The sequence below is a fragment of the Fusarium tjaetaba genome (genome assembly GCF_013396195.1).
Source record: "Fusarium tjaetaba strain NRRL 66243 chromosome Unknown NRRL66243_c0000092, whole genome shotgun sequence".
NCBI lineage: Eukaryota > Fungi > Ascomycota > Sordariomycetes > Hypocreales > Nectriaceae > Fusarium > Fusarium tjaetaba.
Window position 1 is genome coordinate 45,996 of NW_023501288.1, and position 19,452 is coordinate 65,447.

General features: G+C 48.1%; 9 protein-coding genes across 9 annotated transcripts; 6 read left to right on the top strand and 3 right to left on the bottom strand.

The window, feature by feature from the left end:
- Positions 1–901: 901 nt before the first annotated feature.
- On the top strand, positions 902–1,384 carry FTJAE_4916 (uncharacterized protein; the record flags this gene model as incomplete). Its single annotated transcript, XM_037351369.1, has 1 exon — positions 902–1,384. The coding sequence occupies one exon, from the start codon at positions 902–904 to the stop codon at positions 1,382–1,384; it is 483 nt and encodes a 160-aa protein (XP_037207925.1).
- Positions 1,385–1,629: 245 nt separating this feature from the next.
- On the top strand, positions 1,630–2,289 carry FTJAE_4917 (uncharacterized protein; the record flags this gene model as incomplete). The annotated part of the gene is made up of 2 exons (XM_037351370.1): positions 1,630–2,000; positions 2,061–2,289. 2 exons carry the CDS (start codon positions 1,630–1,632, stop codon positions 2,287–2,289), a joined length of 600 nt encoding a protein of 199 aa, XP_037207926.1.
- A 479-nt stretch (positions 2,290–2,768) lies between these two features.
- Positions 2,769–5,935, top strand: FTJAE_4918 (uncharacterized protein; the record flags this gene model as incomplete). Its single annotated transcript, XM_037351371.1, has 6 exons — positions 2,769–3,271; positions 3,324–4,080; positions 4,135–4,167; positions 4,219–4,610; positions 4,658–4,909; positions 4,963–5,935. The coding sequence occupies 6 exons, from the start codon at positions 2,769–2,771 to the stop codon at positions 5,933–5,935; spliced, it is 2,910 nt and encodes a 969-aa protein (XP_037207927.1).
- A 971-nt stretch (positions 5,936–6,906) lies between these two features.
- On the bottom strand, positions 6,907–9,162 carry FTJAE_4919 (glutamic acid decarboxylase; the record flags this gene model as incomplete). The annotated part of the gene is made up of 1 exon (XM_037351372.1): positions 6,907–9,162. One exon carries the CDS (start codon positions 9,160–9,162, stop codon positions 6,907–6,909), a length of 2,256 nt encoding a protein of 751 aa, XP_037207928.1.
- Positions 9,163–10,751: 1,589 nt separating this feature from the next.
- FTJAE_4920 (GNT1 alphan-acetylglucosamine transferase) lies at positions 10,752–11,948 on the top strand (the record flags this gene model as incomplete). Its single annotated transcript, XM_037351374.1, has 3 exons — positions 10,752–11,166; positions 11,241–11,836; positions 11,892–11,948. The coding sequence occupies 3 exons, from the start codon at positions 10,752–10,754 to the stop codon at positions 11,946–11,948; spliced, it is 1,068 nt and encodes a 355-aa protein (XP_037207929.1).
- A 1,215-nt stretch (positions 11,949–13,163) lies between these two features.
- Positions 13,164–14,158, bottom strand: FTJAE_4921 (kinase; the record flags this gene model as incomplete). The annotated part of the gene is made up of 2 exons (XM_037351375.1): positions 13,164–13,886; positions 13,937–14,158. 2 exons carry the CDS (start codon positions 14,156–14,158, stop codon positions 13,164–13,166), a joined length of 945 nt encoding a protein of 314 aa, XP_037207930.1.
- A 452-nt stretch (positions 14,159–14,610) lies between these two features.
- Positions 14,611–15,882, top strand: FTJAE_4922 (uncharacterized protein; the record flags this gene model as incomplete). The annotated part of the gene is made up of 2 exons (XM_037351376.1): positions 14,611–14,966; positions 15,132–15,882. 2 exons carry the CDS (start codon positions 14,611–14,613, stop codon positions 15,880–15,882), a joined length of 1,107 nt encoding a protein of 368 aa, XP_037207931.1.
- A 376-nt stretch (positions 15,883–16,258) lies between these two features.
- Positions 16,259–17,873, bottom strand: FTJAE_4923 (elongation factor 1-gamma; the record flags this gene model as incomplete). Its single annotated transcript, XM_037351377.1, has 4 exons — positions 16,259–17,243; positions 17,295–17,343; positions 17,568–17,787; positions 17,844–17,873. 4 exons carry the CDS (start codon positions 17,871–17,873, stop codon positions 16,259–16,261), a joined length of 1,284 nt encoding a protein of 427 aa, XP_037207932.1.
- Positions 17,874–18,249: 376 nt separating this feature from the next.
- Positions 18,250–19,258, top strand: FTJAE_4924 (MRPS9-mitochondrial ribosomal small subunit; the record flags this gene model as incomplete). The annotated part of the gene is made up of 2 exons (XM_037351378.1): positions 18,250–19,102; positions 19,167–19,258. The coding sequence occupies 2 exons, from the start codon at positions 18,250–18,252 to the stop codon at positions 19,256–19,258; spliced, it is 945 nt and encodes a 314-aa protein (XP_037207933.1).
- Between the last annotated feature and the right edge of the window lie 194 nt (positions 19,259–19,452).

Sequence of the window (19,452 nt, forward strand, 5' to 3'; positions counted from 1 at the left end):
CCTTCTGTAATTCGTCAAATACATTTCAAGGCGGCAAGCCAGCCAATGCCCCAGCGAAGTGCATTCATAGTAAGGAATGGACAGCAGTAAATAACAGTGGCAAGAATGTACTAAGCGGGCCTTACAGACTCATGCTCTTGTCTTGTCATAAAAGGCGTTGTACAAGACTAAGGTTCTTTGCATCGCAGTTTGTGTGTCTTATTACACCTTTGCAAGGCGATGCTGCCACACTGACAATTCTCATCACATTACGCAAATCATAAAATCAGCCTCGCTAGAAAGCTATAGCAAGTGTCGTCATTCTTCCAAAGCAGGCATTCTTGTCTGGCTTACTGAAGCGCCTGGGGCTGAGCAAGAAGTCGATATCAGCTGGGCGGTTAGAAGTGGAGAGCGGCAGCTGTTGCTAACGGCTCTACGGTGGACCATAAAGCTCATTGTCTCAAATGTAGAGCCCTCTCCAGCTTGACTTTGGGAGAACGGACGGAGTGTCTCTCCTTCTCCTAGAATAGAAGACACTCCGTCAAGTTCTTTTATAGTCAAGCTCGTGGATTAGGATCACATAAATTTCAAGGACAAGCTTCGTCTCATCCTATCGCATGTTCAACTCCGCCGACTTACAACATTCAGGCATTAATAAAATACCATAAGCTCTGTTTAAGCTATGTCTCCATTTAGTAAGAATATTCGAAGCTCGTAAGACTGTTCGGTTTCGGCCGAGTCAGGTGGGCTGTAAGACGCCCGACTTGGCTGAAGATGAAGATGGTGGCACCACAGGCACCATTTTAGTTCGCACCAACACAGCCGAGGCAGTCTTGTAAGTGATTCTCGTCAGATATAAAGGGCAAACATACGCTCAATTCCATACAATATTTTGGCCCTCAATAACTAGAATTCTACCGCAATGTCTCCTAAAGATCTTTTTACCAAATATTTTCCAAGACGGAAGAAGCCAAGAGACACTGAAAAGTCAAAGCCAACACCTGACGAAGCTCTACCAAAGCGCGCTTATACAGCTCCAGCACATGTACAGAAAACATCTGCAAACAAGGCGGGCTCTGCTGGGCCTCGGTGGGGAAGATACCATGCCCCAACTACCACTGATGGTGGAAACTATCCCGTCGGAAACGTGTATGGAGGAGTCTCGGATGACACAGCTGGCAACAGTCACGGCCATGGGCACAGAGATAGAGGCCATTGGGGATGGGGAGGAGTAGAAGATGGATCAGGCAGCGGCGGTCATAGTTATGGGGGTCATGGAGACCATGGAGGCAGCAGCAGCGGAGGAGGATGCAGTGATTCTGGCGGAGGAAGTGGAGGAGATAGTGGTGGAAGCAGTGGTGGTGATGGTGGAGGAGGCGGCGGTGGAGGAGGAGGAGGTGATTAGGCTGCCGACTTCGTATTCCTTCTGATTTGTTATAGCGTTTGTGAGAGCATGGAGTTTTGGTTGTTGGTTGTTAGCATCATGGAGTGTTGGTATAGAATTTAAATGAAGAGTGGATCGATCCAGTAATATTGACATCCGACCAACAACCAACAATGCATTGACCTCACATAAGAGATCTCGTTCTCAACATAATTCCCTCTTCTTACATGTCAACTGCCCTCCTTATTCCTCGATTACTCGTAGCCATGCGATTCCCAATCTTCACGTCCATAGTCTTCACTCTCGCAACTCACTCAGCTACCGCTCTCAAGCCATGGAACAGCACGATTCCCGAATCCATTGATGAAGAATGTCGCCAGGCTCTTACGTCAGACATTGACTGCCCTTTCTTCCTCGGTCGAGATTCGATAGAGAAGGGACATTATTTGAAGGACCCAGCAGCAGCAGCAGCATACTGTTCATCGTCATGCCGCTCTTCTCTTAGGCAATACTTTTTCAATTATTCGAGGGCGTGCTACGAATCAGACCTTCCGGAAGGTCTTCCAGGGCCGGACGAAACAGTAGAATACGTGATGTCGATTTTCGGGACACAGGAGTATCTTTGTGTTGCCGACGAGTCAGTGGCCAGCTTGTCTCAACAATCAACCATGTGCTCACCAAGCTGACTTTCTTGCAGGGACGGGCTTTGTCTCGGAGCATTTTACAAAGAGGAGCGGGATTTCTGTTCGGAATGCGGACTCAAGCTGGCGGGTATAAGCGCCATGCTCGACTTAAAGAAGCCTCTAAATATCAGCTCTAAACAGTTCATGTGTTTGCAAAAGAATTGTGCAAAGGATGAAAATGGTTTCTTGGCCAAAGATGATGGAAAGGCCAAGTTAGAGAAATTCTTTAGAGAATTACTATAAGAGCCCGTAGGTAGTATTAAACCCTGTTACATCTAACGATTGCTATAAGAGTATTTACCTGTTCAAGCAACGTTTTTGGATTTGCTAAAAACTGTTCTAAACTTAGAAAGCGTTGTTTTTTTTATGACCTTTCCTCATCCCATGTACGATATGTTCTTTGTTCGGCCACTGCCAGCAAGTGCCTGCATCTGGCGCCTTAAGGCTCGTTTGCTCTACGGTGTGGCGCACTGCAAGGATGAAAAGTCAACAAAGACCGCTTAAACATAATGACAGCTCAGATAAACTAATTACAAACTATTTCATACCTCTCATCCTCTTTCTGGATCTGTTTTCTTTTCACATTCGCCGTGACAGCACCAAGAATAACCGGACTGCATTGGCCGATACTCTACTTCTTGCGTAACAACTCTCTGAATAGGAGCAAACACAACCTTTGGCTTACTTTCATTCAAATCTCTGATCGTGAAGTTTCATGAAATATGGCTCCCGATCGCCCTACTACAGAATCTGGCTCCGGCTCAGACAATGACGAAGACAAGCAGAGCGTTGCAAGCAACTCAAGCACGATGGCGACTACAGATGACTTCAAAGCCGATCTTCTCAAGGCAATCAAAGACATCAAGACCGTGGAAAAGGTTGCCTTCGATCAAGAAATTGAGATTCCCGAGGATTTCAACATCTCTGTTCAAGGTGTTGGCGATATCAAACTTCCCCTCAAGAAGGCCCAAGTAGTGAAGATTATCACTCAGGCACGACAAGCGCCCTTTGGAAGAGGAAGTGACACTATCGTCGACACTTCTGTCCGAAAAACCTGGGAACTCGATCCTGAGCAGTTCACCATCGGCGGAGAAGAATGGTCCAACTACCTCCAGGAACTGAGTGAAATCGTCGCTCAAAATATGGGCATCAAGACGCCTGTCCACGCCGAGCTCTACAAGATGCTTCTCTATGAAAAGGGTGCCATGTTCAAAGCACACGCCGAGTATGTCAATATTTCCTTTCCGTATGGCCAGCCCAACTAACGTTGTCGTCAGCACGGAGAAAATCCCCGACATGTTTGGAACCCTTGTCGTCACTTTGCCATCGAAACACAAGGGTGGAGAGGTTGTTCTGGAGCACTGCGGCGAGAAGATTGTCTACGAATCTTCTAAAAGCCAAGCTTCTTGTGCTGCTTGGTACTCAGATGTTCACCACGAAGTTCTTCCCGTCAAGTCAGGCTATCGCTGGGTTCTTACCTATAACCTCGCTACTGGCCAATCCTCGCCGCACACATCTGATACCTTCTCGGAAACCAAACTTCGGCCCCTCCGTGAATGTGTTCAAGGATGGCTCGCGCGGGAGCAAAGGGATCGCAAAACTCCATATGCATGCCACGTCCTAGATCACGACTATACTCAAGCCAACATTTCCCAAAAGTCGCTGAAAGGAGCAGACATGACCCGGTTCATGGCTCTTCAAAAAGCATTGGAGGGATTCCCGGTTACGATGTATCTTGCACTGCTTGAGAGAGAGGAGATTGGGATGGTGGACTTTACAGAGCCAGAGATGCAGGCTTTCTGCCACTTGCCATTCACCTTGTCCAGGACTCTTGACACCTACCGAGACCCATTCAAAGGTTATCACCCTTCATTGTATTCAGTTGATGAAGCGGTTTGTCGACTAAAGACTCTTAGAGACTTACAAGGTGAAGTCGTTGCTGATGAGCTAATCGTCGCGGAGAATTGTATTCTTGATCCAAGTGCCTTCGAGGGTGTGAAGTCTGAGAATGAGTATGAATTCAGTGGCTTCTCTGTGCGTACTTGGCAAGATCCAAGATGATAGCTTATTGCTAACCTATGCTATTAGGGTACAACAGCAACACATTGGTATCGTCGAGGCGTAAGTACGATGCTTGTTTCAAGTGTACCTCTCACTGACTATCACGAACAGACCATCGTTATTGCTCCTCACGACTCGGTTGCTGGCTTACTTAGCGAACTCGATAACCATTGCGATGCGTCTCCAGAAATGCAGATCAAGTATATTGTGCACTTGTGCTCTCAGCCTGATGTGCAAGATCACCTGATCAGCACAATGGTCGAACTTGTTGAGAATGCAATGCCCAAGCTGGAAACCCGCCCTGACTTGATGAAGGATAAGTCCGTCTTGTCAAAGGTCGTCAAAGTTGCCCTACAACATGAGCGATACCAAATTTCTGAGAACATTCTGGCCAAATTCTACAAGGTCCTTCCATCTGATTTGTTTACCTGGTTGAGACAATGGGTGATCGAACCCGATGATGATGACAAGACTTTAGACAATTTCAACAAGCTCAAGAAAGGGTACGTTCTACCACATCTATGACTGTTTCTTTACTAATGTAAGCAAGACTCTCGCTTGCTATGGCTTCAGAGGAAGGGTTGCCACACAAGCACAAGCTCGTATCTCACTTTATCCCTCTTCCTAGTGACCTACCCGCCGACGCTCTTCCAACGCCTGGGCCAATTTTGGAATGGACCCGTCAAACACTGAAGAATTTGTGTCATGGAGGTGTTCCTATTGAAGTGGTTGCAGACGACGCGTTGGCTGTGGTCGGTTTTGCGCTGTACTTCGAGAGCAAGGTTGATTTCCTGAAAGAGTTGTAAGCTAATTCATCCGCCCCTCCTCTCTCGTCTATTCCCACTATGCTAACAGATTACGAAGTGTCGTGCCTCTTTTCAAGGATTGTCCTCTGGCCCCAGGCTTCCGTTTCATGACCTTGGCACGAGTGATGGCTCTGATTGAGGAGGGCAAACTTCCTCGGCAACAGGGCATGGATCTCTATCGAACTATGGCAGGCTTATTGATCGAGTCTCAGGACTTTGCTTCACTACAGCATCCAACAACAATCCAAGAGCAGTCAAAAAAGATGAACCTCCCGCCTTGGCTGACTTCCAAGATGTGGGCTCAGCTTAGGCTGGGGAATGCAGTCACGCACAATGACATGGGAAACTTCTTCTCGGGACTTTTGAAGGCCAGCACAAAGTCGAACAATGTTTCAGGTCAATTCATGTCCAAGATCACCAAGCAGGTTGGCAGACTTTCAAAGGCCAGTTTCCAGTTGACCTGGCTTCCTTTTCTGCGTTCCACTATCCCCCTTCTCGAAAACGAGGGCATTTCCTTGAGCACACCAACCTACAAGAAGTTTTTCTCTGCTATCACTCGGGGTGTTCTTGACAACTTTCTTGGACCGGAGCCCCGTGAGCCTTGGACCTGGGCCCTCGCCGGCGTTCCCTGTGACTGCGGCGATTGCGAGCGTGTCAGCGCCTTTCTTCGCCACCACACAAAGATGTCTGAAGAATACCCGATGAACAAGCCCCGGCGTACCCATGTCCAGCAGGTCCTTGAGAAGGCAGGTGTCGGTTGCAGTATTCAGACCCGCCGTGACACGAGCCCCTATCCACTCGTGGTCACCAAAACCTCTCGACCTCAGGGGGTGAAGTTGGAAGCATGGAAGAAACGAAGGGATCAGGTCGTAGAGGAGTTTGATCAGATTCAGCCACATCATCTCAAGAAACTTCTCGGTAAGGGATACAAGGCAATTGAGCAACTCCGTGCCGGTCAGAAGGGTCAGGAAAGCCTGTCACAGGGACCTCAGACAGGAGAAAAGCGTGGGGTCGACGAGTGATCGACGACATGTAACGCCGTGTTTTCCCCTCCCGTTCTGTTTTTCTTGGGTTTACTATTATTTGCCTAAAGGGGTTTGGTCATATGGGAAACCAAGTCTGACATTAGACTGATGTCCACATCCCGGATGCTTAGTATGAAATCAATGCGTCGTTGGATGTGCAATTATTGGAAACACGGAGGAGCATAACGTCGAAGTGGTTCAGAGTGTTGTATATAAACTAGGTAGGAAGTGAGTAGAAATCAATGTAAGAGTATCAGGCAAAGGAGTTTGTGTGAATTAAAACCATGATGAAAAGTTAACTGAGAGCTGTCAGAAGGAACACCGTCATGGGTAAACTTTGGTTGATGCACAATATGACCAATGAGTCACATCAAAAGCTCATCCTGCGTGACTGGTTCTATCACCTTCAAGTCACCCAGAAACCTCTGCTAAGACATCCCTCGTGGTTATGGCAAGTCCACAAAGTCATCACGCTCATGTCTCCGAATATTTTGGACAAAGTTACTCTGGCAAGATTAGTGTACTGAATGGTTTCCCAGGCATAAGAAAACCTACCATTCTCCAAAGCCTCAAGTCCCTCCCAAGTGGCATATCACTTTTGCCTGGAAATCGCCTTCTTAACAACGCTATTGAACAACTTGGCTCTTTGCTCATAACACTCCTGATGACAGCACAGCAGGGCAGCAAGATTGAGCTAACGGAGGTGTATAATGTTCGTGAACTGGTCAAACCCCAGCCCAATGCAAAGACCTGCGAATACATCATTTCTTTTTTCTTGCTGATGTGGATTTCAGTGGTCCAGTGGAGAGGTATTTACACGGCGCCTAATGGACACTCTTGGCTAGAGCTGGACAGCCGTCAGTCTCCTCGGGAATTGTTCACGATATGAAGACAAAATGAATAGCCAAATGGTTCTTTGGTCCATCAAGACATTTCCGATACTAACACTAACACGTACGATGTCAGATTCACTCAAGCGGAGTGTTCTGTACATCCTGAAAGATCTTACGAAGCTTCTTCAAGACATCCCCTCGTGGCTTATAGCCAAGATGTTTTCCCTCCCCCCGACCACCATCTGACATTATGAGATCCACAAACTCATCCGCCGTACTAACTTTGGATCCTCCGAGATGTTGAATCCTGGTCACCAACTTTCTGGCTACCGTCGTCTCTAAACTCTTGAGTCTATTAGTACCACTGGTCGTGGCTGCGATGATCTTATTCGGAGTTGTAAGCACGTTGAATGCCAATCGTCGCAACATCTCATCAGATGACAGGTACTCTGGCGTATCAGAGATGCTTGAAACATGTCCCGTTTCGTCCAAAGGAGGCCCAGACTCTGCAGCTTGGCTAGCAAATTCGAAGGTCACGAGGAGTCTTCGGTGAAGGGGAATCTCAAAGTCGATTAGGATCCCTTCTGCTTCCATCACAGAGAGGAAAATTGATACTACCTTTTTTATTTTCGAGGACTCAGCGCTGTGAGCAAATATCATAAGATCGATGTTCGACAGTATAGCATTATTTTGAAGCGAGGAAGAGCCGTAGACAACGGCTACGAAGTCATTGTTGTCGAATAAATCATACAGCCTTTGAATGAGCTTTCGTTCAGCTCTTTGTAGACGATTTGTTGACGAGCCAGCAGTATCTCCCATACATATGTACTGGCGATCTATGAGAAGAAACCGTCCCAAGTTTTCGATTCTGTCCAGCAAGCCTCTCACATTACCCATGGTTGATTGAGGGTTCCCATTCAAGGTACGTAGGACAAAGACCGTCTTTCCGGGCTGGATGAAGCGGCCATGCGGGCAGTGTTGCAAAGGAAACCCATAGATATAGTAGACACGTTCTCGATGGATTACCTCTTGGATGTGGAGATTCAGCTGGTTGACTTTCTCCAAGTCTGCGTCTGAGAGACAAATGTGTCGTTCAAGACAGTATCGCTGCACACTCGCGGGGACATATATAAACATGCAGGAGTTGATGTCGGTTCCGGCCAAAAGTATGAGGTTTGGTCGGCGTTCAACCTCCAAGTGGATCGCGCTGGTGAGTTCTAGTCTGTCATCAATCATCCGTCCCATGCTGTTCTTTCCATAGCTTTTGATCGAGGACCAAATCTTCAATGAATTAAAGGCTCTAGACCCAGCGAAAGGGCCAGTTGTCCCAAACGACCACTGCATGTTGGAGATTGAGTCTAGGTCGGTCGACAGGGAGGCATGGGTACTGGGCTCACGAAATAGGACCAAGGAGCAGTCGTAGGGAATTAGCATTGCTTGTTGCGGGTCAACCGTTATTGAGTCTGCTTTTTCAATGCCTCGCAGCTTATAGCGATGTCGTTCTGAAAAGGCAAGTTGGCTGCCGTGACAAGCGTCAACGTGGAACCAGATATCTTTCTCTTTGAGGATCTGCGATAGACCATGTAAATCGTCGATCCTCAAGTACGTTGGATCACCTGCATATGCAACACAGGCCATGATAGTGTTCCCCAGATTCTCTTCTTGGTCGATGATCCGTTTTAAAGCTTCTTGATCCATATGAAACTCAGCATCGACGGGAACGGGTGTGATATTCTCTTCTCCGAGGGACATCATCGCAATGGCTGAGCGTATCGAGTGATTCTCTGCGATATCTGGTACCAACACACGGATCTTGCTCGGCAGCACCGGGATACCATTCAAGCGTGATCCGGGGAAGCGCTTTTCTCTCGCAGCCAAAAGCGCAACAGTATTTGAGAGACATCCGCCAGGCGTAAAGATTCCGCCGACATCCATAGCTTTGGTGTAAGCTCCAAGCACAGGATATCCAAGCGCTTCACGTAGCCAGTGTATGACTTCCATCTCAACAAAGGTCGCTTTTGGTGGACAAGTCTCTGGGTTCGCCATGTTTTGGTTCAGAAGTGGTATCAAGAGGGCTGCCCCCATTGCAGCATGGCACATAGTAGCATCAGAAGATACCAAAAAGTTTGGAGAACTCGATTTAGTACTCCCCGCGATGATAGATGTAAATTCATGGATAAGTTGTTCGTCTGTGAGGCCAGACTCTGGCATGGAGGAGAAGCTGACTTGGCGTGGCACAATGATCTGGGCTTCTGGATGTTTGGGTATTTCGGCATTGAAAAGGACGCCACGTCTAACGACCTCGTCAAAAAACTGTCTGGTCCTGCCCTCGCCTTCATCTTTGGTAGGTCTGGGGTGTTCACTCAGAGGTGGGGGAGAAGATGTTGTCATGCTGGGCATGGAGAGGGGGAAACAAAGCTGCTAATAAGAAGTTTGAACAGGGGGTGAGTAGACCGTGGAGAGGTTAAGTGGTATCCTGCAGTGTTTTATACATGGTCACGCTTTGGTTCGTAGTGGCAGCAGAACGATCATTGACTATTGCAAACAAAAGGCCATGGTAAGACAAACAGCATGTGTGCCTAGTTGAGGCTCAACTTGAAAGGGAGTCATGATAACTAAGTTTGCAAAAGAGTCATGTTCAACTTCCAATTTACACAACACAACACACGCCAGACTGTGGAAGGGAGCACGAGGCACGGCGTAACTCGGGAGGGACTGATCACAAGTATCCCTCATATTCCATTTGCTTTCACTAGGGATTACTGTGTCATTGCAACCTGTGTTAGCGTTGCAGTAGGCTGGCGGCTCTGCACAGTCGTGATGAGTCGCTATTATCAGTACAGTAGGAAGCACAGGATTCTATCAGGTTTGCAGTACATCGAATAAGTATGAGAGGTTGGTAGGAAATTTGCTGACTTCAGGGTTGTGACACTACCGGAACACAACATATGCTTTGGTTCATGTGTGACGAGCTATGGCATGACTTGGCGAAAAGCATTTACTTGCTTGACGTCCTCAATTAAGCTTGCAACAGCATAATTAGCATACATAAGATCGATATGTATGCAAGGATGCAAAGTGAGTCTTTACCACTGAAAGGCTCATTGTAGATGAAATAGAAAGGTTGACATGTCCTAGTTAGCTTTCTGCATTACCAGCAATAATAAAAAAAGATCCCTAAGACGTGCACAAAGATCAGCTGATGAACAATACTGTATGCTCAGAAAGTATCATGTCAGTGTGAATGACAATGCAGTGTCTTTTACGACAGCGCTTAGACAGAAAAGCAAACATGTGATAAGCCCACAAACTCGTAGTCCTCATCTGAGACAACAAATAAACCATATTATTAGAAACTTAAGCCATGTCCATATATCTTAAGCTAAAGTACCTTTATAAGTCAAGCTTATACTTTAGATATAGAGATAATGTTTGAATGGGCAATATTAGGACAACTTGATCGTCGGAACACGGCAGATGAAAACAACGACTAGGGGACCAAGAGCTTCCTCCGATTGGCGAATCGTATATTATCTCTTGTCGCGACTAGGCTAGTTCAAGTAGGTATCGCAAATCATGCAGGGTTGATACATACCTATCTAAGCGCCTGGTCCAAAAGTATCTTTGCAGGGTCTTTGCTTAATTAAGTGCCACGCCGCAGTATTCATTTCATCCCTTCTGTTGGACGGCAGTTGTGTTTGGCTTCTGAATTTCACTCTCATTCTATCTTCCTTCTTCATGTTCTTTCTTTCTCCATCTTCTTTTGAAGCGTTCATTACCTAGACTTCAGCTTCTGTCTGCCTGATAATACTGTATAACATAAGGACAGGCTCCTTGACCATTCTCTTTATCTAGGTACATTCATCGCACTCACCACTCGCTCACTATTTCCGCAATTCAATCGCTCAGTCATTAAAATCCGCTCGCTGAATGCCTCGAAATCAGCTTCTACAACTCAGATCTTGCGAACCACGGAACAAATGGCAAAACTACTATCTGAACTAACACCTTCATTCCCGCCGAGCTTCATAGCGCCAAAACGATATCGATGGGCTGCGGGTGTCATTGTTGTCGTCTTTTTGTTCTACTTCTTCTCAATTAATGGATTTCTCAACCAGGAGCCCTTGAAATACCGTGGCTCCATAGAGGTCGATTGGTCGCGCTTCGCCTACACGCAATATGTCACCAACAGCGACTATCTCTGTAACTCGGTCATGCTCTTTGAGTCATTGCACCGTTTTTCCAGTCGTGCCGATCGAGTGATGATGTATCCTTCTCACATGTTCGAGGCAAATAACAGTAGTTCTGTGGATACCCAATTGCTCGTCAAAGCTCGCGATGAATATCGAGTCAAGCTCGTTCCCATTACAGTTCAGCACAAGGACAATAAAGATGGTAAACGACACCCTCATCAGTTCTTTTGGATATAGTTCTTGTCCAAGAATCAGGCTAACTGGTGTCGTCTTCAGATACCTGGGCTGATTCATATACAAAGCTCCTCGCTCTCAATCAGACTCAATACAGCCGCGTGCTTTCTATCGATTCCGATTCCACACTCTTGCAAGAGATGGATGAACTATTCCTTTCGCCCCCAGCACCAGTAGCCATGCCAAGAGCTTACTGGCTGTTTCCTGAGAAGGAGATCCTCTCATCTCAGGTAATACTTCTCCAACCTTCAGAAAAGGAATTTGCTCGCATTATGGCCAAGGTGGACTCTGCCTCTGAGAACGACTTTGATATGGAGATTGTGAACTACCTGTATCGCGAGAGTGCTCTTGTCCTCCCGCATCGTCCCTATGATTTGTTAACGGGCGAGTTCCGTGCAGACGATCACAAGAGGTATCTCGGCTCTGACACTGAGCCTTGGGATCCCGCCGCTGTCTACAACGAAGCCAAACTCGTCCATTTTTCGGACTGGCCGGTTTCCAAGCCATGGATACAAACGGATGAGGAACTTCGCCTCCAATCACAACCCAACTGCACGATTTTGGCGGATGGCGCAGAGGACTGCGCGGCGAGGATAATATGGAACTCTTTCTATACAGATTTTAAACGGAAGCGAAAGGTAAGAATTTCCCTCTCGGCCGCCATCTGCTTGACTGGAAGCTAACAAGATGTAGGAAATTTGCGGACTGGATGAGGTAGTGATATTGCCCGAGGAAGAATACGAGGAATAATCTCCTGGCAAATGCAGGCTATTCAATATCAGAGCAATGACTATGAGGCTTGGAATGCATTGTGAGTAAAGGCGTATGTATTGATTACTATTTTGGAGTGGTTGGAGGGGATTATCACCTGATTCCTTGTGGAATGTACATTTGATCAGATACCTGGGTACATGTGTGTTATTTCGAGACGAAAGCGAGATGATTTGGCATGAGCAAAGTGTTTGTTTATTATCAAGAGAAAAAACCACCCGGAAATAGACAATATCCCAGTTTCGATCAAGACAGTTAATAACTTCCGTTCAGTAATTAGCCATGATTACAATCTGTACGACGCACTTACATGCGTTTGGATGATGTGCACGACAATCGGGCCAATCACGGATCTTAACGGCAGACCCATAGTTACCCGTTAATTGACGTTGTGGCTGCGTTACCCTACATCAGTTTGTGTGCCTGTGATGTCTTGGGTTGTCCTTCGTGAGTACAAATATTGCGAAAATCAAGAATCAAGGTACGTAGTGGAGCGGAATCCCAGTTCACACAGGTGGCCACTTGTCAGTTGCATTGGTGGCACCTCACGACTGTACACTGTCGTACATTTCTTTAGTGTTTCGACCTATACTTATGCATCTTTTACCTAGTCGGTAAACTTCTATTGTCTCAGACATTTCGTTCACAAATATATACTATTCCTTTACACGATGGTGGTCCTTCTGGTTTGTCCCGCTAGAATGGTCGTATGGTTTACCGATAGCTTCATCAGATTCTCGTTATAAGTTGAAGCTGCAGCCATGACAATCACGTACGACCATACCTATCAGAGAACTCGGGATCCCGTCCGCTCTCCCATAGATAAGCTGATAAGGGGCGGATTAGTAGTTGGGTCGGTGACGACCAGCGAATCCCCGCTGTTGTATGTTTTCTCTTTTGCTGTTTCTGTAACTTTTTGCTGAATGTGACTAAGGTTGAATCGTTGGGGAGAGAGACACTGGAAAGCAATGGTGGGCTGAGCTGGGTCACGAGTGGCGTGTATAGACCAACATGATCGTTCTGAAATGCAATTTCGCTATGTCTGATGTATGCGTAGGCGGGCAAATGGAGCCAAAACGATAGTGCGAACGGCTCTTGGAGATCATCGAATGACATCTACCAGGATGCAACTCGCACAAGTCCAACCTCTTAACTGATCTCCCATCTCCTGTAAAAATCTGATCTTGAACTCGACTATCCTCGTGGTCGAGATCCCCGTTGCAAAAAGTCCAACTCCTTCTTCTCCTTACCAGCAACCTTCTTCCTCTTCCTCTCAATCGCCCTATCTACCTGTCCCTTACTCATGCCCTCATATCTGTTCACAAGCAGCTGCTTCTTCTGCTCGCTCTTCTTCAGGTAGAACGGCGTCTTGCCCTGCGCCACAAGCTCCTTCTCCTTCTGGCGATGCTCCTTCAGCAACCTCTCTTCCTCCTGTCTTCGCATGTTGGCCTTCTTGCGAGATTCCATGGATTGGAGTTGGCGTTTTAGATTGTCCTTCTCGTAGGAGTCTTTGGTCTTCTTGATCTGTGCGCGAAGGTCGGCCATCTCCTTGTCTCGGTATTCGTCTAGGAAGGCGTAGGCTTTGCTAGCTTTCTCTTCGTCGACGCGGCCTACTAGGGGGTCGAAACGAGGATCGCGATACTGGCGCCGGTTGTCTGGGAGGATCTCACGGCGGCGAGATACGGGCTTCTTGGAGGTTTGTTCTTGCGGGGCGTGTTTGGAAGATCGTTTGGGCTTAGGGTCGTCCTTTGATTTGGTGGATTTCCTGGGCGCGGGTGTTTCTGTTTTAGGGGCGTCTTCATCGGTAGATTTCTTCGATTTTGATTTGCGGCCAGCAGATGGCAATGATGCTTGTGCTTTTGCGAGAGCTCCGAATGAGACTAATGAGAGGTCTATTTTTGGCGTATCTTGCTCTGGCTGTAGTATAGTCAGCATTGTGTTTTCGAGGAGAGACGTAATGGAATTACCTCGGATTCATCTTCCGACCCTTCTTCGGATTCTTGATCTTCCTTTTCCTCATCGTCATCATCATCAGATGCGCCCCGAATACCCTCCTCCTCCACCTCATCATTATCGTCCTCAATTGAGGAACTTTGACTCTCTGGCTCTTCTACCCACTCATCCTCTCTCCTCGGTCGCACTCTTCTCTCCAGTCCAAATGACGATGACGTTTTGCGCTTGGAAGCCATGTTGTGCTGCTGTATGTAATTGAATAACTGCTCTTCAATGTTTGATCATAGTGGCGCTGGGAACTTTTTTATTTTCCAGCTTTGATAAGCCCCACGAAGTAGTCTTATCTTAGCGCCCCGGTAGCTGAATATCAGCATTGAACATACTGCTGTACTGGTCAAAACCTGTACTTCAAGATCAAGACTTTTTAGAAGATAGAGTATTATTGTCGCTACATAATAGAGTCTACTAGGCCCTGCAGTCTCAAGCAGTCTCTTATAGCGCAGTGACACAGTACATGAACAGTCTAAAAGTGCTGTTATGGTCCCTCCATTTAATGATTTGCATAAATGGGTCTAGGCCCACCCCCTGCTGCCCCGCGATTTCGGCCGCTAAAGTTAAGAAAAGCCAAATGTTTGTATCGCAAATCGTATTCTTCTTTGGTTAATGCGCCTCTCTTCCTCCTTTCCCCATGCTGGGCACCGTTCGCCGTTTGGTGAAGAACCGTAATATTGTATTCTTTGGTACATCCCGTACTCCTAAATTCTTTGACTTTAGCTTTACTTCTCCACTGCCATTCAACTCGACAGCACCAAAGACTTCACCAACACAGGATGCTTCTTTTCTTCTCCCAGCTTCAGCCATGACAGGATATAAAGAACACGTCGTGCCGAATGGGCCGTCATCCAGGCCGATGAAAATACCAGGCCTCACTTTGGCGCAGCCGAGACAGGGTGGTGCGCCCAAGAATGCGCCCAAAGGCCCCAAGAAGAAGAATAAAGCTGCTGCAGATGCAAAGTACGTTCAGAAGATCTATATCATATGCTCGTAAGGCTCCTCGGGGTATTCCAGCGCTTTGAAGGACTTGGAAATGTATAGTCCTCAGTTATGATTTCGGTCTGGAATAGGATTGAAATCACCTGAGGATGCATCGAGAGCCTCTTAAACTCATAGCATAGAATCTTTCCATATCATGTCACTAACTCCTCTTAGAATCCCCAAAGGTCCCAGGGCAATGATCCAGGCCCCTCCAGTTCAACGTCGCTCTTCTTCACCCCACAAGATCCCAAGCAAAGCCTCTGGAGGTGTTCCCAACCCTACGCCCGAATACATGGCCCAAGCGAACCTCAGCCCCGAAAGACTCCCTCAACCGCGTCGCATTCTCATCATAATGGATCTCAATGGTACTCTCCTCTATCGACCCAACAAGCGCCGGCCCTTCGACTTTGTCGAGCGACCTCATGCAAAGACCTTCATGAAATACTGCCTCGACGCTTTCCATGTTGCGATTTGGTCCTCAGCCCGCCCTGACAACGTTAACAAAATGGTTGAACAGCTCCTAACACCTGAACAGCGCGAGCGGGTTCTTGTCGTCTGGGGTCGTGATTCTTTCGGTCTATCGGAGGGTGATTACAACGCAAAAGTGCAAGTCTACAAACGCCTCACGACCGTATGGACTAATCCGCGGGTGAGGGCTGCTCATCCCCAGGCTCATAAGGGAGGCCTTTGGAATCAGAGCAACACTATCTTGGTTGATGACTCGTTAGAGAAGGGCCGGAGTGAACCATTCAACACGCTTACACTTCCTGAGTTCTCCGGTCTGTCCACTGAGATGCCCAATGTCTTGCCTCAGGTTCACGATTACCTGAATGAACTTGCCTACCAGGCGGATATCAGCCGCTTTGTAAGACAGTCCCCTTTCAAGCTTGATCCAGTCTATGTCTTGCCAGAGCATGCAGCCTAGTCAGGTTTGACCATGCGCCGACTTGGGAAGTATCAGGAATAAGATGAATCACAGGATATCATAGACGGTTTAGATTCATTTAGAGATACCCGAGGCCCGAGGCCTCAAGAGATACAACTTCATAGCGTGTTGATGATAGAACATAAATGGTCATTGCGAAAGGCGACACATAAAACTTGGTCTCAAAAAAAAATCCTTTCAATTGTCTATGAGTAAGAGACAGCTCTTCGTTCTTTTGGGTACTACATAGGGAATTGCCAGCCGGCAGGGCCTTCATGAGGCATAAAATATCATAAACTCATTTACCCTCCCAACCATTTAACCATAAGCCATTATCATCATCGCTCTTGTTTTCTTTTTCCGTTTTTTGATTTGTTTATTTGAAGACCTTGCCGTCGGCAAGCTTGTACTCCTTGCCGTTGACGGTGATGGGCTTCTCCCAGCCCCAGGCATCCTCGACGAACTGTCGGTGCTCGGGGTTGGAGGGGTCGAGCTTCTCGAAGTTGTAGCTCTCCCAATCGGGGGCGACATCGAAGGCGGGAACGTGCTCCTGGCCTCGGATGACGAAAGCACCCTGGATGACGGAGTCGTTGTTCTCGCCGTAGACGGCAGCACATCCGAAGATGTACTTGCGGGAACCCTCAAGACGGTTGTTGAAGCCACCGATCAGGTTGTTGGACATGAAGGTGAGGGTAAGCTCCTCGTTGTACTTGTAGTCAACCTTCCAGATGGAGTACTCCTCGAAGTTCAGGTTCTCCCAGAAGTACTTCATGGCCTCGTTGTGGTCCTTGATGTTGGAGTACTGGCGCTTCCACTCATCGAGAGGGAAAGAGGGGCGGCCGAGAGCCTCAAGAGGGTGCTTGGCCTTGGGGGCAGCAGGAGCCTCATCAGCAGCGGGAGCAGCCTCAGCGGCAGGGGCAGCTTCCTTCTTAGCCTCCTTCTTGGGCTCCTTCTTGGGCTGCTCAGGCTTCTTGGGGGGAGTGTTGGTAAGAGCGGGAGTCTCGAGGAGCTCAACCTTCTCGGCAACCTCAGCGAAGATGGGCTGAGCGCGGACAGTCTCGAACCATCGAGTGACGGCGGGGTTCTCCTCACGCCACTGCTTGTCGAAGAAGTACTGGAAGCCACGGACGGCGATGCCAGCAGCGAAGAGGTCGGCAAGGGTGATGCGCTCGCCAACAAGGAAGGTGTTGCGGATGAGGTGCTCCTCGACAACGGAGAAAGCCTTCAGGGAAGCCTTGGAGGCATCATCGACGTTCTTCTTGTTGTAGGGAGCGTCGCCCTTGAGGGGACCGAACCAAGCGATGAGGCTGGGAAGGATCTCGGAGTTGAAGAAGGACATCCACTTCAGGATAGAAGCATAGCTTTGGCTGGTTAGCGAAAGAACTTCTCAAGGGGCGTTGACATCAACATACTCCTGCTTGGTCTTGCCGAGAAGAGTGGTCTTCTCGTTCTGGGAGGTGACTATAGCGGGGTTAGCAAAGATCCCGACAAAGCTGACAACATAGACAAAGATAAATTAGGTTGCAGGGTCAGAAGTTAGACGATATCCACACAATAACTCTTGAAAAAGACATTTCAGACAGGGATAACTGTATAATAATGCTAGGTCATCACTCGCAAGGGAGGGGTAAGAAGAAAGAAAAGTGGTGCCAGATTAGGCACGCATCGCGCACAGCTTTACTTACTGTAGATGGCAATGGCAATGCACTCGGAGAGAGCGAAGCCATCCTCGCCAATGAAGGCAGGAATCTTGCCGAGACCGTTAGCCTTGAGGTGCTCAACGGTAGCGTTGCCCTTCTCGGCCTCAACGATGTTGAGCTCGATGTCGTTGGCCTTAGCGACCGCGCGGATGGCGGTAGAACGGCAGTTGTTCTGGAAGAACCAAGACCAGTCAGTAACGACGCTCTTTGTTTGAACTTGCAGCAAATTCAGATTCAATTTCAATGCTCGAGAGTATGTACCTCGCGGGTGAAGAGAGTTCCGAAAGCCATCTTGATTGCTTTGCTGAGGCAGCTGAGAACGAACAAGTTGACAGACAAAGAGACGAAGGAGGAATGAGGAGGAGAAAAAAGAGGAGGGGAAGTTTTTTTCTAATAAGTGTGTCAAATTGCTTGCCCCGCGCTAGTGGGGTCCTGCCTTACTGCCCGAGCAACGAGCAACAAGCTGCGAAAGGCGTGGCTGTGATGCAGTGTGGCGGGTGAAATCTGTGGCGTACAGATAAGTCTATGAACATCCATCCTCTCCACGTGACCTCACCGACTCAGCTAGCCCGTGATGGACCTTGAATTCCCGTCAAGTTTTTTGGACCGTCAGTGAACCTCGTGGTCCGATACGATACCGACGGGGCCATCCTCCGAATTGGCCATCATGTCGACATTTACACATAGCCTACGGCAGCTGAGATGTCAAGGCCAACTTTTCCGAGCACCATGGCCTCAGCCCGCCTTGCAAAGAGCGACTTTTCCCCTCGGTGTGCGAAGCATCGCCAGTGAAACATCCTCAACGATCGTCGAGCCCAAGCCCGATCCTTTCGCCGTGATAGATTCGAGTTCCAAGATTTCTCTGCCATTCCAGGATGTCCAGCATGCGAGAGCCGTTCCCGTCTCGGCTTCGTACTTCTCTCGGGAACCTCAATTCAATGAGATGTACCTCCGAATCGCTCGTCTTCTCACCAAATACCACACTCTTCCGACACTACCCCCAAGCGCTGCCCCTCCAACAGCTTGGGTAAAGCTCGACGAAATGCGATCGAAACTTGGTGAACCAATCAAGGCCTCTCACTACGCCAAGGTCATTCGAGTTGCCAAGCGGCTGAACCAGATTGAGACATCACTCTTCCCTGAGGAAGTCCGGGTTGCTCTTGAGGATTTCAAGCGAGACATCAACCCATTCATGAACGTACCTCACGAGGTGACAGTCGACAAGTTTGGACGAGCTGTCGGTGTCGGCAAGCGAAAAGAATCTACTGCCCGGGCTTGGGTTGTGGAGGGTACAGGAGAAGTGCTGATCAATGGCAAGACCCTCAGCCAAGCTTTCGGTCGTGTTCATGATCGTGAGAGTGCGGTCTGGGCTCTTCAGGCCACTGAGAGATTAGACAAGTACAATGTCTGGGCATTGGTGGAAGGTGGTGGAACAACCGGTCAGGCCGAGGCTCTTACGTTGGCGGTTGCCAAGGCTCTGATCGTTCACGAGCCAGCGCTCAAGACCGCTCTTCGAAAAGGTACGTGCTTGATAATCACCGTCGCGATTGATTTCGTTGCAATGACTAATGCTCGTATTTACAGCTGGCTGTATCACCAGAGACCCAAGGACAGTGGAGAGGAAGAAGCACGGCCATGTCAAGGCACGCAAGATGCCCGCCTGGGTCAAGCGATAAGCAAATTTTGCAAAGAGCTGGCATTTCACGACTTTGGATCGAGCATGTTGCTGTGATCATGATGAAAAGGGTGGTGAGCGGGGCGCTCAACCAACCTCCATGTATAAACAATACTTTTGTAGTTTTAGAAACCCATGCCCGGCCTTGGAAAGAAGCTGTAATCTTTGGTTTGTGATCATGTGGACGAGCAACTA